At 42.4% G+C, this 14,797-nt stretch overlaps 1 protein-coding gene across 2 annotated transcripts in view; it reads left to right on the forward strand.

Annotated features, from left to right (window-relative positions):
• Positions 1-8,471: 8,471 nt before the first annotated feature.
• The window catches only part of LOC146651095 (FERM, ARHGEF and pleckstrin domain-containing protein 1), a 60,242-nt gene continuing 53,916 nt past the window's right edge, over positions 8,472-14,797 (forward strand). The window contains exons 1-2 of one of the 2 annotated variants that reach the window (XM_085383854.1): positions 8,472-8,733; positions 11,904-12,110. In XM_085383854.1, the coding sequence (XP_085239980.1) occupies positions 11,931-12,110 (180 nt within the window). In that variant the 5' untranslated portion in view covers positions 8,472-8,733; positions 11,904-11,930. The remainder of the gene's footprint in view (positions 8,734-11,903; positions 12,111-14,797) is intronic. The other variant, XM_085383855.1, reaches the window with a different exon arrangement.

Here is a 14,797-nt window from a genome sequence, read left to right on the forward strand (position 1 = left end):
CAATCTCTGAGGTGCTTTATCCGCCCTGATGAGACGGTGGGCAGAGGGCTGAAGGACCTGAAGATGATAGGTCTCAGTGGGGTTCATTAGGAAGCAGTATCCCTGTTCAGCAGCAGCCTTTGTGTTTGTGGAAACATTTAGTTAAATGAGGTACAATATCCTTATTGTTCAGTGAAAGAGTTTTAATGAGAATGGATCACCTAATGGCTCGCATGTATCAGCCTAATAGCTGTGGTGCAGTGTTGCCTCATGAACTGTGTTGTGTTTTTTAAATTATCTTTGTGCACTCCCTTTGCCCTTTCCCTCAACTCCTTGCAGAGCTGGAGCTAGAATAACTTTCAAGGAATTTGCGGCAGCGTCGTGGGACGCTGAATTCTCAGCGGGAAACGATGTGGAAAATATAAATAAAATCAGCTTGAAAACAACCCCCCCCCTCCCGAGTTTCCCAGTGTAGGTGTATGAATTAAATAGGCGCTGACTCATCGTTACCTGCTCTCAGCTCTGTAAGCCAGGGGCTCAGAGGCACAGACATCGCAGCTGTGACACAGCACGCTGTGTTTGTTCCAGCTGAGATCCTCTACATCAGTATGTCAAATGTCAAGAGGAAGAAGAGGGGGCTGAATGAGTCACTCCACCACCAACGCCATCCCCACCTCCCGCAAGGGTGCAGCAGGATATCTGTGTGGGATACAGCAGCAGTACATGGCAAAAAAAGGCCACGTGGTGCTGCTTCAGCCTCTTTGACTCCAGGCCACGCTAAGTTCAGGAGCAGAAGGAACACCCTTTCTGCCAGCCCAGAGGTTTTGAGGATGAAGGAGATTCCAATGCACACACCACACAAAGGAGCCTTTAAATTGCTTTAATCCTCTCATTGATCAGTGGAGCATTAAAGTCTCAATGTGGTCCAGACCGGGGTTGTAATGTGTGGAAATTAGGCTTTTATGCTTCTGCTGCACAGAACAATTGTTTAGATCAATTGGCTCTGATGTGAAAGTGCCTTTAGGGGAATTGCTCTGTCATGATGTGGATCTGCATGCTGTGCTGTCCTGTTTAAGGTATCATCTCGTGCCTGCCTGGTTTTTTTTTTGTTTTTGTTTGTTTGTTTATTTGTTTTTCTAGGATTTTAGACCACTGGATCTGCTCATGACTGAACATGCTGAAAGATTATACGCTGCTTGCTTGCTGCCTCAGCTGGAAGTCACCAGCACTGAAGCTGTTATCAACCTACACTCTGTGTTTCATGCCTTTTTATACTGGAAACAGTGTTGATGTGCAGGAGGGGGAAGAAGGAACAAATAGGCTGAGCTGGGACTGTCAGAGGGCCTAATAACTAGGTGTCATGGCAACCAGATGGCAACACATGAGCTGTCAATTTCACAGTCTAATTTGCCGCTGCAACAGAGGAGAGTGTGTGGGGGATGATCTGTTCAAACAATGAAACATTTCTGTGCTGAGCACATGTGTTCATATTCTGGCTTTTAAATATCAGCCATTAATCAAATCAAGTGTATTTATGTAGCTCATTTTAAAACGGACATATGGGAAAAACAGGTTAAAACATTTTGCATCAAGAATTCTAAAAGTAAAAGTAAAGTAGTAAAAGAAAAAAGGCAAGGAGAAACATAAAAATCCATAATATTAATCAAATCACAACAGCACATGAAACAACACATGTACATATAACGGCAAATCTACACTGTGGATCCCTCTAAAAAAAACTGTAATGGATTTAACACGACTGTGAAGCTGGGTTTAAGAAATAAGTGTTTAAACTTTTTAGAGTGTGTTTAGCACCACCTTGTGCCAGTATAGAACGTGACGTCACGTGGTTGGTTGGTTGCAGCTAACAGACTTCATGAGTTTATGTTAGCTAACAAGTGACAGAACTGATAACTCTGTAAAACAAGCAAACTAAAACTGAAAAGCAGTCTAGGGGAGTCACTTTTGTACTGCCTATGGCTGTAGCAGTGAGTTTTATGGTTAAAAAAATAAATAAAAAACAGGACATACTGTCCACTTTCACGCTCTCTTTAGCACTAAGTGGTTTTTCATTGTTAGCTAGCCGCACTGCAATGGAAAAATCCACCTGTTAGCCATAATGCTAGGGTTTGTAAATGAGGACTATGCTTCAGTCAGGCGCACCTGTGGTTCACCCGGCCGACAAGCTGGAGTCTACGCAGATTTTTCATTTTCATACTTACTAGGTCAAACTAATCCCAAACAGCTAGGAGGAAGTTTAAGACTGGATGCATTTTTCATGTTGTTCTCATGCAGATAAATACATTTCTGACTGATGGGATGTCTGCAAAAGCTTTGGAACTAATCACAAATTACCCAGTGCAACTATTGCAACAGAAAGGCCCTGACTGGGTAGTAGGAGAGAAACCAGGCATTATAAGATATTGTGGTCATGAACCAGGAGATGGTGAGGATTTGTAGACCAATGATCAGGGACACCTCTGAGTGAAGTCTAGTTGGCAGGTAGAGGAATTACCCTGGATGATTATCTTATCTAACTCTAATCTAATTCTATATGTTTGTGTTTTTTTCTCGTCACTCTCCCACAGAGCAAACAGTCACAGCAGATGGCTGTCCTTCCTAAGCTTTATTCGCCGGGAGCTCTTTTTCAAAGAGTTTTTTCTCCCCTTTCTGTCGCCATATGCATGCTCATAGGGGATTCTCTATAGACGTAAATAACAGAAAAGAATACAGATTGTGGTCTTAACAAAGGGGGGTCTTCTATTTGAGCTCCACATGTTTTTGTGTATGTCTGTTAAGCATACATTTTCTGCCATTATGAATGACTCCCAATGTCCTTAATTGTGCTTTTTCATCTTCAGAAGAGTAATGACTCCAGTAATTTAAAGTAATTTGCGCGTGCACACTTTCTGCTTTTTTCCTGAAATTTTCCAATATTCAGTAAATTTAAATATCAATTACATTGATTTATACAACAGCTGAAGGATTTTGAGTATTTCTAGTTTGCATCAACACACACTCAGCATAAGCACAGCCAAATATAGTATGTAAATTGGACAAAAACAAATTTATGGGCCTGTGGTTAATGTCGGGGACAGACTCTCTCCTGTGTGTTTCAGTGGAGGGGATCATTTATATCTTAATTCACTCAAGTAGAAGTGTAACAGTAATAACATCTGTTTAATCCTGATGCTTTTGCACATTCACGGCAGTAGGAGAAGCATATTTTTAAAAAAAATCTGTCTGTTACCTGTCTTTTCCCTTTTTGTTTCTTCTTTAAATAGAGCATGTGAAGAGGCTCCCTCCTGCTGGTTTCCCTCTCTTCTAGAGGTGGAGAACACAGTAGGAGCTGTGTGTAGAGGAGGAAGTCTTGGATAGTCACTCTCTGAACAAAACAGATTTCCCTCCCTCTGCTTTATCAACTGTAACAACTCCATGTGTCTCTTCAGTACAGAAAAGATCTAAAATGTCTTAATATAAATGTGATTTTTAACACCAAAATATCTTAATATTCAGATTCTGATTGAGATCAAAAGGGTATAACTGCTTTTTCTTTGAATATAATTCACAAAGCATGGAAAATCCTAAAAGAGTAACAACCACAGCTGTTGAAACACACATTTCATGAGGGATTCACTCAATTTCAAATATCATCCAAACAGCGATGATGCCTTACGAGAGCTGCAGGAGGCAAATGTGCACTCTAGATAAAAAAAAAAGCATACAAGTTGCTGATTTACAAAGATTCCTGCTGTAATTACATGAATCAAGTGGTTGTAATTTTCATGCTGCATATATAATCTGCACAGCCCTGTCACATATGCATCCACAGATACAGAGAGTATTGTTTGTTTGGATTTTTTCTCTTTTTTTAGAACAAAAAATGAAATAAAATAAAAGCAACTGGGACATTTACTACGCTTCAAGCAGCACAGGCAGGTTTATTTTAAGCAGCTGAACAGTAGTTAGTACTCTAGACACAGAAATGTGTGTGTGTGTGTGTGTGTGTGTGTGTGTGTGTGTGTGTGTGTGTGTGTGTGTGTGTGTGTGTGTGTGTGTGTGTGTGTGTGTGTGTGTGTGTGGGGAACACTGGCAGTTGGAGAAATGTGAAAGTGTAGCTCTAATGACCAAAATACATCTTCAGGGAAAGATATTGTGTGAAAATGTTTTAGATTTTGAATAGAGCCCTGGGTTACATGATGTCAGCCTACCCTGTTTAATTATGAAATTATTCCACTCTGTACCCCATACTTTACTTTCTTTGTGGGGCTCCACACAAACTGTGCTGGAATAAAGAATAAATAGTACACAGCAGGAATAAGTACCAAACAGGAGAAATATATGCAATCAAGAGAGATATATACAAAACAAGAAAAAGGCACACATTGGAGATCAACTTTCAAAGTGCTTTGAAGTATTGCAAAGAAGAAGAGTTGGTCAGAACAGAGTGCGTGTGTGAGTGGTCTGAGTGATGGGAGTTACGCAGACCATGGATCAGATTGGTGAGATGAGGGGGCAGGGGTGAGGGTGGAGGCACAGTGTTTGTTGACAGTGGGAATGGCCCAGGGGAAGAAGTTTTTTGTGAGCCTGGAGGTGTAGGACCTGATTGCCCTAAGGCACTGACTAGAGGGGCAGTGCCTCAGGGTGTCCTGCACCTCACCCTCTAATGAGGATCTGACGATGTCCTCCAGAAGTGGCAGACAGCAGCCAATGATTTTTGGGGCAGTGTTAAATTACCCTCCTGTTCTTAGTAGTGGCCCCTGTGTACTAAACACCCAGGCACTAGGAGAGCACGCTCTCCACTGAGGAGCAGCAGAAGGCCAGCAGCAGCTTCAAGGTTATTCTTCCTCAGAACACTGCTGGGCCTTCTTTACCAGGGCATTAATGGTGTGGATCCAGTTGATGTCAGCGGAGATGTGGGCGCCCAGAAACCTGATATTGAAGACAGATTCCACCCATTCCCCATTTATAATTAGAGAGGAGTGGACCTGTCTATGCCTCCTGAAGGCCATTATGAGTTCTTTTGTTTAAAGGACTTACCTGCAAACACAAAAGTTTAAGTTGTATCTACAAGCTTTAACTTGATACTAATTTAAGACTTACATGGTAAATTCACACCGTGTCTTATCAGAGTGCCAATTTGTACAGCATTCTATCCTGTTGTGAATGATCTCTTCACTTGTCTTTACAAATCTTAATGATATATGTACACACAGTCCTGTGATAAAACGTACACACAGTTCTTTGAAAAACTAAGTACTCCATGATTGTAGAACCACCGTTGCAGCAATAACTTGAAGTGATTGCTTTCCACATTGTTGTGGAAGTATTTTGGATCACTCTTGAGTGGATTCATTTATGCACAGCTCTCTTAAGGTATTTTGGTCAGGTTGAGGTCTGGACTTTAACTGGGCCACTGCAACACCTTCATTCTGTTCTCTTGCAAACATCATGCTGTGCATCGTGACCAAACATCTCCACTTTGGTCTTGTCTGTACAAAGGACATTTTTCCAGAAGACTTCTTTTTAGAGAGAAGAACGTTTTTCCTGACAACGCTTCCAAACAAGCCATCCTTGTTCAGGCTTCTTCTAACTGCAAATGTGTAATGAAGTGATCCTTATATAGCACTTTTCTGCTCTGATTAAGCACTTATTATTTATTTTACTGCAGCTGCTTATGCATACATTTTTTGTACAGCTGGTTGAGGATGATGCAGGTATTTATGTCTATCAGTGGGTGGGAGGCTCGTATTGTTACATCACTTTTATTTGGTAGATCCAGTTTATCCATAAGATCTTGATATAAGGGCTACTAACAACATATGTGCATGACCCCATTTGAACCTAGATGTGACATATTTGTTTTCATTTTCCCAGTATATGTTTTTTTTTTTTTTATTAGCATTCCGGGAAACCAGTCAAATGTAAAGTCGGCTGAATGAAAAATTGTCATATAATGAATAGATATTATGTAAAACTTTTGTGTGCAGTGTTTCCCCACCCAGCAGTGACTATAAGTTGACTTAATGATTTCATTTGCTATTGCATAACTGGATAAGAGATCACTAAGAACATGGCCCCAAATCTTGATTGCTTACATAACTAATCCAAAGCAGCATTGTCTCTGGTCTGTTTATTCTTTCTCGCTTGTTTTCACGCTCTTGCCGAAATGTTAATCTTTGCCTCAGTTCCAACACGGTGCCTCCAGAGAGCCTCTGAAGCTGCCAAGACACCAAGTGTAATTTCTCCATCTTCAGTCCCACACCGCTAAAGCGTAGGAGACTTCCTTTCCTGCCAATGAGAAGGTGGGCGAGCAGCAGACATGAAAAAGAGGCAAGGAGAAGAAAAAACTGTTTTGGTCGTTCACCGCAGTCCTTGCCTTTTATCTCTGTCCCTGGACCCAATAGCATACACAGAGGCGTGGGCGATGTGGAGGCCCGGGCCCAAGCCAAAGCCCCAGGCCACTCTGCATAAAAAGAGAGGGAAGGAGGGCATACAAGGCAGTGAACAGTTGGCAATGATTACATAATGTGAGCAATCGACTGTTCATAAACCGACTGATTAAACCAGAGGTTTCTCTTAATCTGACTTGTCCGTCATTATTAGAGTCACAAAGTCAGTGGTAGTTGGCTTGTTAGTATCATCGCTGGACACTTTCAGGGACCACTGGCCAAGTAATTTATCAGTGATACTACTGGGTGCACTAGCATTTACTACAGTAGTTAGGCCAAGCAGTTTTTATAGGGATGACAAAGATGAGACCACTGCTTATTATTCCTTTATTTATCCAGGTAAAAAAAATCTCATTGAGATTAAAAATCTCATTTCCAAGAGAGACCTGGCATCACTTATATTGCTATGACACAAAAACTGATGTTTTTGTTCTGCCTGAAAAATTGTGGGCTTGATCATCAGTTTTTTTGTCAGTTGCTCTCATGATTAGATTTGATTTTATAGTGCAGATTCACACTTTAAAGCATGTTACAGTATTGCAGTGTAAAGACACCACAGTATTAAAGCAAAAACCCCTACAATTAAACAATCCCAGGCAATACACCACTTGGCGATCGCTGGACTGGACATCTCTCAGAGGCTGTTTGTCCAAAGACCTGCCTAATGCCTTTTTTGATATTGTCTGGTTTAAATAACATTTGTTCTGAATACATGCCATGAGTTTAACAAAGTAGTAGAAGAGTTCAGAAATGCATTAGCATTGCAGATCTCTGCTTGGATATCACAGAAACTGAATAAAATCTGAACTTGGACACAAGGAAATCAGCATGATGCCAAGTTAATATCTTAGCATCTTTTTCTTTGTTTTTGATGGTGACACAACTACACCTTTGACTCATTTTCAGTTTACATCCTTACACACACTGTTATGCATTCACTGAAGGATTAATGGGGGGGTTTCCAAACATGTGTCCATGATTATGGCCTTTTGTATTTCGTCTGCATTTCACTTTATGGCAAACTTATCTGGACCTCAGGTAAACTGCAGGGTTTTGGTTTTTACATAGGTGATGCAGAATACAGTAGTTTGATAAAAGAGAACATTGCCTTACAGAAATGTCCTTGAGCTAAGAGTCTCTGGCAAACTCTAGAGGATGCTGTTGCATGGATGCTGTTGCATGGATGCTGTTGCACGACCAACCTCTGTCCTTAGATCAGTGACTCTCTATTTCCAAAAATAAGATAGTAAGTGAGCAGACCACACACAGTACACACAACCGGGAGGAAACAGAGGGTAGGACATTACCACTTCCACTTTTTATTTAACAAAAGAGTACCTGTTTCAATACATGCTGACATTGCTTAGTACTGCTTTTTTCTTCTTCTTTTTTAAATTCTTGTGATTGTTTACCCTTTCAATTTTCCTGGTGCCTGAGGCAAATACATAAACAACTGTATAACACACATAAGGAAGAAAACAGTGAGTTTGAAATCACAACAACTTTAAAGTGGAAATATAATACAGCACATACCCATTAAGCAGTAACCTTCGAGGTAACTTCCGGGATTGCTCCCTAAAGCTTCCCTGCTGGTCCTCTAACGTTTCCACAAACGTGACCTTGGTTTACCAAAGTGGTTTGCGCCACTATAGTGTAACTACTGTAACTATAGGACCACTGCAGTGTAACTATAGTGCAACTATTTTATATAAAAATAATGTAACTACATGATGTAACTATCTATAATGTCACTATAGTACAACTTTTGTTACTTAAGCAATAGTTACACTATAGCGCCACTATAACCATATTGTAACCATAGTGTAGCTATAGCTATAGTGGTACAACGCCAGTGGGTTACCCGTATCACCGACTGTGAAGAAAATAATACATTTAAGGATGTTTTCGCACTCTCTTGGTAAATGTAAGTCTTATCTTAACTTCTAAAGTTTGAATGCAGTGTTTTGTTTTGTTTTACAGCAGCTGCCGCTGGGTGGTGCTGTTGCTCCTCGGTGTGCAGCTGCTGTTCGGAAGGTGGAGGTGCTGCTGCACCTCCTTCATTGTCTGAGTGAATTCAGCAGGAGTGGATCCGTCGCTCGGTTCAATGTAATCCCGTCTCTCCCCGGCTCACTCACTCAGTCGTCCGCCATGGCGACCGCTGGAAGCCTCCTGATCGCTGCGAGCTGTGTCTAAAACTCATCTGGGATTCATTTTCCCCCAATTTTTCCGGACGTGGATGTAGTCTTCCCCTTCAGCAGGGAAATACTTTCGTGTGGACAAGCCCGCATTTCGAGACACGGGGGTAAGAATCGTGCAGCCCGAGTCCTCTCTCTCACTGTGCTCTTTAAGGGAAGTGATTCAACTTGTTTGAGGAGATTAGGGTTAAGTCTTGGGAGTATCTTTCCCGTGTTGTTTCGTGATGCTGGATTTCGAAGGTGGGGAATAACTATCACTCCGTGTGAAAAATCCTTCTATGTTGCTAGGGACTGTCCTTTCTGTCCCTGCAGTGTGGCTTGCATTGCACAGATATACCTTAGCAGTATGTGCAGACGCCGCAGTCGTTGGGGGTTCCGTTTCTCTGAGACGATCCATGCACGCTCTGTGACATTTAAAAGATTGCAAAGATCAAACAGTGCCGGGGTGTGTGCATTTAGCAGTTTCCAGAGGCTGTCCAGGTGGGTCCGAGCAATGCGTTAATGTCACATGTACTGTACTGGCTGATAATGTCCCGAGGATTACAGCAGCCTGCTCTATTAACCTACATTATATTTATGGTGTGACCACACTTCAGACTCCATGAGCTGAGTCTACAGTGACTGTAGCATTCGAGTTATTGAGACTCTTTTGCATATCCCTTAGTTACACGTATCCTGTTGGTTGTCATTCCTTTCACTTAATGGACATGTCACATTGCCAGCAGTACAGTAAGAACTTAAAGCCTTTCAGGCAATGCCAGCCACACCCATGTATCAGTGTCGATTGCGAAACACAGAAGAAATTGAGCTCTGTTTTTTTGTTATGCAGCTTCTCTCAGGTAGACAGCCTCTGGCCATTCAGCTGTCATTAAAGGATTCCAGCTGTGCAGTTGTGGACTTCATCTAGGGGCCCCTGCGTGCCTCTGCGCACAGAGGAGCCACTGTTACAACGCTGGACTCTCAATAAGCCAGCAGTCACAGCTAAACATTACAGGCTTGTGTGGAATTTCAAGCAAACAAGTTCAAAGGCAGGGAGGTTTACCCTGAGAAACACTCAGGGGTCTGCAAATGTCCCTTTTTGCATTGTATGCTGGACGAGTACGCTTTGTGTCACTTTCTAGCCCTGGGAACAAGGCCATCTGTACTACTGCCTGTTTTTGTGTTTGTTTGGTCCTGTGTTACCTATTCAGAGAGGCGCACAGACCCGGAGTCATGACTGGTTGATTCATGATGCTTGGTGCAGGGGAGGGTACGTGCTGACTGAAATAATCAGAGTCTACTCTTTCACTGCCCTCTGTTTCACTGGTGCCTTGTTTGAAGAGTGTCCGGTTACGTGGCGTGCATGTGCAGGTCATGCAAGCCATGAATTTACAGAGTTGACATAATACGCTTGCCAATAATCAAGAGCCAGGGCCACCGAGCGGTGACAGCCACTCGGATCAAGTGAAAAAAAGAACTGGGCTTGATTAGGGGAAAATATGCTCGTTTCCATTCAGACTGCCCCGGTGGCAGCTTTTAGGTCTGTTTTTGATCAGCCCAAGGGAGCGTGCACTTTAACTGGAATACAGCAACATCTCTCACCCACTGCGCTGTGATGACAGTGTACAGGCAGGTGAAAATGATACAACATGGTCCCCAAAGTCTTATAACAGAGAACTCAAAGATGAACTTTCCTGATTAATTGCATTACAAAGTGTCCTTTACTTTTTTAGCCTTTTACCACAATACATCTGGACAGAATGGCCTTGACAGCCTTAACAATCACTTGACAGAAAATTGGTTTCCTATTCAATCAGTCATTCCTCAAGTAAAACTGCCTTTTTCCTGTTTTCTTGTTTCCTTTCTCTTTCTTGTAAATAATATCTGTTTATCTTTGGTCGCTTGTCACAGTTTTCTATCACCCAGCCGACTGATTTTTCAATCAGTCAGCAATCATCAATTAAAAAAATAAAATTACAGTCAGCAGACCTACTAGCCATCGATCCCTACACCATCATCGCACAGAATTTACAGTGTCCACTGTCCTCGGGCTATATTCTCCACACACTCTACTGGATTACATTATCCACTCCTTTGAAATGCCTTATTCAGCTCTCAGCTTAAACTTGGCACCAGTCGTTCACCTCTGCTGCGGCTGAACAACTGCCCAGTGGCCTCGGTGCTCTGACGAACCACTCGGTGAGGTCTCGGGATGACATCAGCCTGCTGGAATGTGTAATGAAGAGAGAATTAAGCAGGACAGCAGGGCCTAAGGGGATCTGGCTGTAGATACATGGTGGCGGGGTGGGGAATGGGGGGGGGGGGGGGATAGTGGCCTGATCAAGTGTCAACCCGAAATGAATCCATGACTTTGTCCAAAACATTCAGCCATCTGGGAGAGTCATTGACTGAGTGATACTGCAGATTTTCCCACATTCCAGATGCACCTCAGCTCTTTCTGGTTTTGGATGTAAACCTCCAGCACTGGATGCTTTGTAGCGATGGTACCCATCATTTATATTTGTCATGTTAGTTACTTTCTGTGGCCTGTTGAAGCCATTCATCTATTAGTTATGGATTGGAAAGAGCCTGGTTGCACGAATTGGATGTTTTCCCTTTGCCATCATGGGCTTCTTCCCGCAGCCAAAAGGCATTCGTGTTATGTTAATTGGTGGATGTGGGAGTGAACAGTTGCCTGTCTTTGTGTTAGCTCTGATTGGCTAGTGACTTGTCCGAGGTGTACCCCATCTCTTTCCCTGCTTGCCCAATGACAGCTGAATTGGGTAAGTGGAAAGAAATCGATGTACGTTATCTGTTATCTCTACTTTAAACCTGCAGTTTATTGATAACCGATCCAATATAGTTATTTCATCATCTGGAGTGTTTTCGGTTAATTCCTATTACTCTGGGTTTATTCTACTTCTTCCCCAAATCAACTGTCATTCTACCGGCTCTTTGATTTTTACACTCTAGCCTCATGATTCATTTGTTAAATCAAATTAGGGCTGCCTGATTTGTGCTTTGAAAGCAAGAACTTGCCTCACTCTTTTTTTAGATTAATTGGGTCTCCCACTGGCAACAATTATCAGCCATTAGCAGCGAGTGCAAATACTGCATTTGCAATTACTGTGTTTTGTGTGACATGAAAGGTCGTGCAGCCCGTCCTCTGGGAGCCGATGCAGACATTGGGCTGTACTGCACATACATCGCTGACGCTGTGAGACGGGAGTTTCAGATTTTTACCCTTTAGGTTGAATATGTTTTTCTGTGCTTGACTTCTGTCTTGCCCTTGATGCAGGCTGAGCAGTGAGCAGTGCAGCACACCATGGCAGAGCCAGACCCAGACACAATCTCCTCTGGCGCAGGGCAGCGCCTCGGAGCTCCGGAGACCCTTGGCATCAGTACGTTAGATCCCGGGCACAGACCTCCGGCCATGCCCCCCGGACGACACGTCACCGTCAGGGTCCGTATGCTGGATGACACAGAGGAGCTTTTCGACATCTCGGTGAGTCATTATCGTTTTTCTTGTTGTTGAACAGGACTTTTCATTATCGCACCGTGGCCAAGAAGCATTTCCCCGATTCCAGCTGCAGTCTGGTAACAGGTTGGCATGGTAACTGCATGTTGAATGAAACTGGATGGATCTTAGTAATGTCAGGGTTCCTCCAGTTTATTGTGGGTTATTCAATTTCTGCTCACTCTTTCCTAATCTCCCAAAGTGTTTCAAATCTGCTCTACAGCTGTCGCTATTACTACACCACAATTATTCTTCTGCTGCCAGGGTTCTCAAAACGCAGCTCACGGGCCAGAGGTGGTCCTTGGAAATATTTTATGCCGCCCTTGGATGACAAGGAAAGGATGCACGATTCTACAGCTCACTCATGGAGAGTTCATGCCCATGCTATGATGTTGCACGACTGAACGAGACCAAGAGAGAGAAGCAGAGCAAAGCATCCCTGTTCTTAAAGCTTTCCAAACACTGGTGTTATCTTAGATAATTTAATGAAAGCAGATAGGTACAGACGAGAGAGACAAGAATATATCTTATTTGTCTTGTTTGAGCTCCCATTCGAATTCCATTCTTGACTTTAGGATTTAGAGGATTAACGTTCTCATCACATGGCTCTAAATTTGGACACAGTATGCGAAGGCGGATGTGCTAAAATTAGACACTAATTGCTAAGTGCCTTCTACTATCTGGTCACAATGCTTAAAATGCAAAAAAAAAAAAAAAAGTAAAAACATATGTTCATTGTGTAGAGGAGAAAGAGAAAATACTGGTATTTGTCTGAGGATAGAGTAGAACAACGAGCTACATTCTGCGACCAGAAGCGTTTCCTCCCAAAACAGTGGAGCGAGATGAGTAGATAGTGAAAAGTAGTGATGGAGGGAAACAGATACAGCAGCAGCCACACAGGACCTGTTTAATGTGTATGAATTGACCCCGGCAGTGAAGTTGCTGAGCTTTACTGACAGTTAGTGCGTGTGCATTGCAGGGTGGCTGTGTCCTTTTGGCTGTTTCCCAAGGCAGTGTGGGTAAATGCAGTTCCTTAGGCAGTGCATGACTCTTAATCTTTCTAGAGGTGTCATATGTTCTTCTAATACTTAACGCTCACTAGGTTCTCCCAGTGAAATCCTGTTTAATTGCACACTTGTTTATGTCTACTTTTTTTTTTTTGTACTAGTTTTTCTCACGCTAGTTTGTCAACTGCAATATCATCCAGCCGGTGATGCTTAAATTTGATATGAGTCTAGAGCAGGAGTGGAAGGGATTTTTTTTTTTAGTCCGCTTCAGGGCTTGCAATCTGTGGAAAACCTGCAATGGGAAACTCCGCTTACAAAGGTGATCTCAACCTCAGAGTTTAATACATTTTTTATGACGTTTCAGTGTCCCAAAGCTGTGTTTAACACTACTCTAACCGCCAAGGAGTACACACGCTGACACTTTGGATCTTCGGTGGTGAAAAAGAACATTAAACGACTAAATACTGTGCACTACAAGAAATATATGTAAGTGACCCTTTTTGCAAGGCCCTAAAATGTCCTTCATTATGTAGCTGAGCGGTTGTGATGGTGAGTTTGCAACGTTTTCTCGCCAAGCTGGCCTGAAACAAGCTGAGGCTGCGAATCAGGGGAGGGTAACAAAAGGCTCTCGCTAACAGAAAGCTTTATTCATGCTCAATTTAACACACATTATATCCTTTGTCACAAGTCAGTACTTGAGATAAAAAGCTCTGTGGCCTGAATGTTGTTTTTTGCCCAGAGGTATCAACAGAGAAGATATTTATCTCAGTCACTGGCTTGCATTCAGGGTGGAAAGATCTATTATAAAATAAAATAAAATAAAAAATATATATATAGATATGTATAGACACATATACATACACACACATCTATTTATTTACTATGTACATATAGTTCAGTGAGTATGTTGAGCTTCTAAAAACAAAAGGTTACTTTATTATTTTCGAATTGCCAAGCAGTGTATACACTGATCAGTCACAACATTAAAATCATTGGAATTTAATAATATTATTTATCTCATTACATTGCAATGTTTAACTGGGAAATCTTGGGTGATTGGGGTTCACATGGGTATTATTTTGACATCTATCGCATTTCTAATGGTTCTTATGCAGCTCCTCTTACCAGTGGCACTCCCTGATGGCAGCAGTCTCCCACAGCAGGACAGTTTACTCCACCCCACAGCAAAATTGGTTCACGAATTACTCGAGAATTGTGACAAAGAACCGAAAGCTCACTTCATCCGGCCTCCAAACTCCCCACATCCCAATCAGGTCAAGCATCCACTTGAACGAGCCCAGTTCACAGAGTCCCCATTCCACACTCCACAGGACTCAAAGCACCAGCTGCCCACGTCCTCACAGGACACCAAAGGCTCCAAGTCCACGGCCCAATGAGTCAGAACCAGATTTAGCAGCATGAGGGAGACCTTTAAAACCTTAGAAAGGAGTTTTTACTGGAGTTGAGGTAAAGCAATTTTAAAGCACATTTAGTTGCCTGAAGCGAGTTGCTTTCTTTCAGCAGTAATTACAATTTGTTTCACCAAGTCGCAACCCAACTATCCCTGAGATACAGAAGACATATGTCAACTTTGTACACACTGTGCTGATGTTAATCTCTTCCCCGCAGCAGTGAAGTGAGATAGCTGCATGGTCTACAAAACACATC

The sequence above is a fragment of the Rhamphochromis longiceps genome, linkage group LG16 (genome assembly GCF_057381845.1).
Source record: "Rhamphochromis longiceps isolate RC_006_pf linkage group LG16, R_longiceps_female_GT1.1, whole genome shotgun sequence".
NCBI classification, from domain to species: Eukaryota; Metazoa; Chordata; class Actinopteri; order Cichliformes; family Cichlidae; genus Rhamphochromis; species Rhamphochromis longiceps.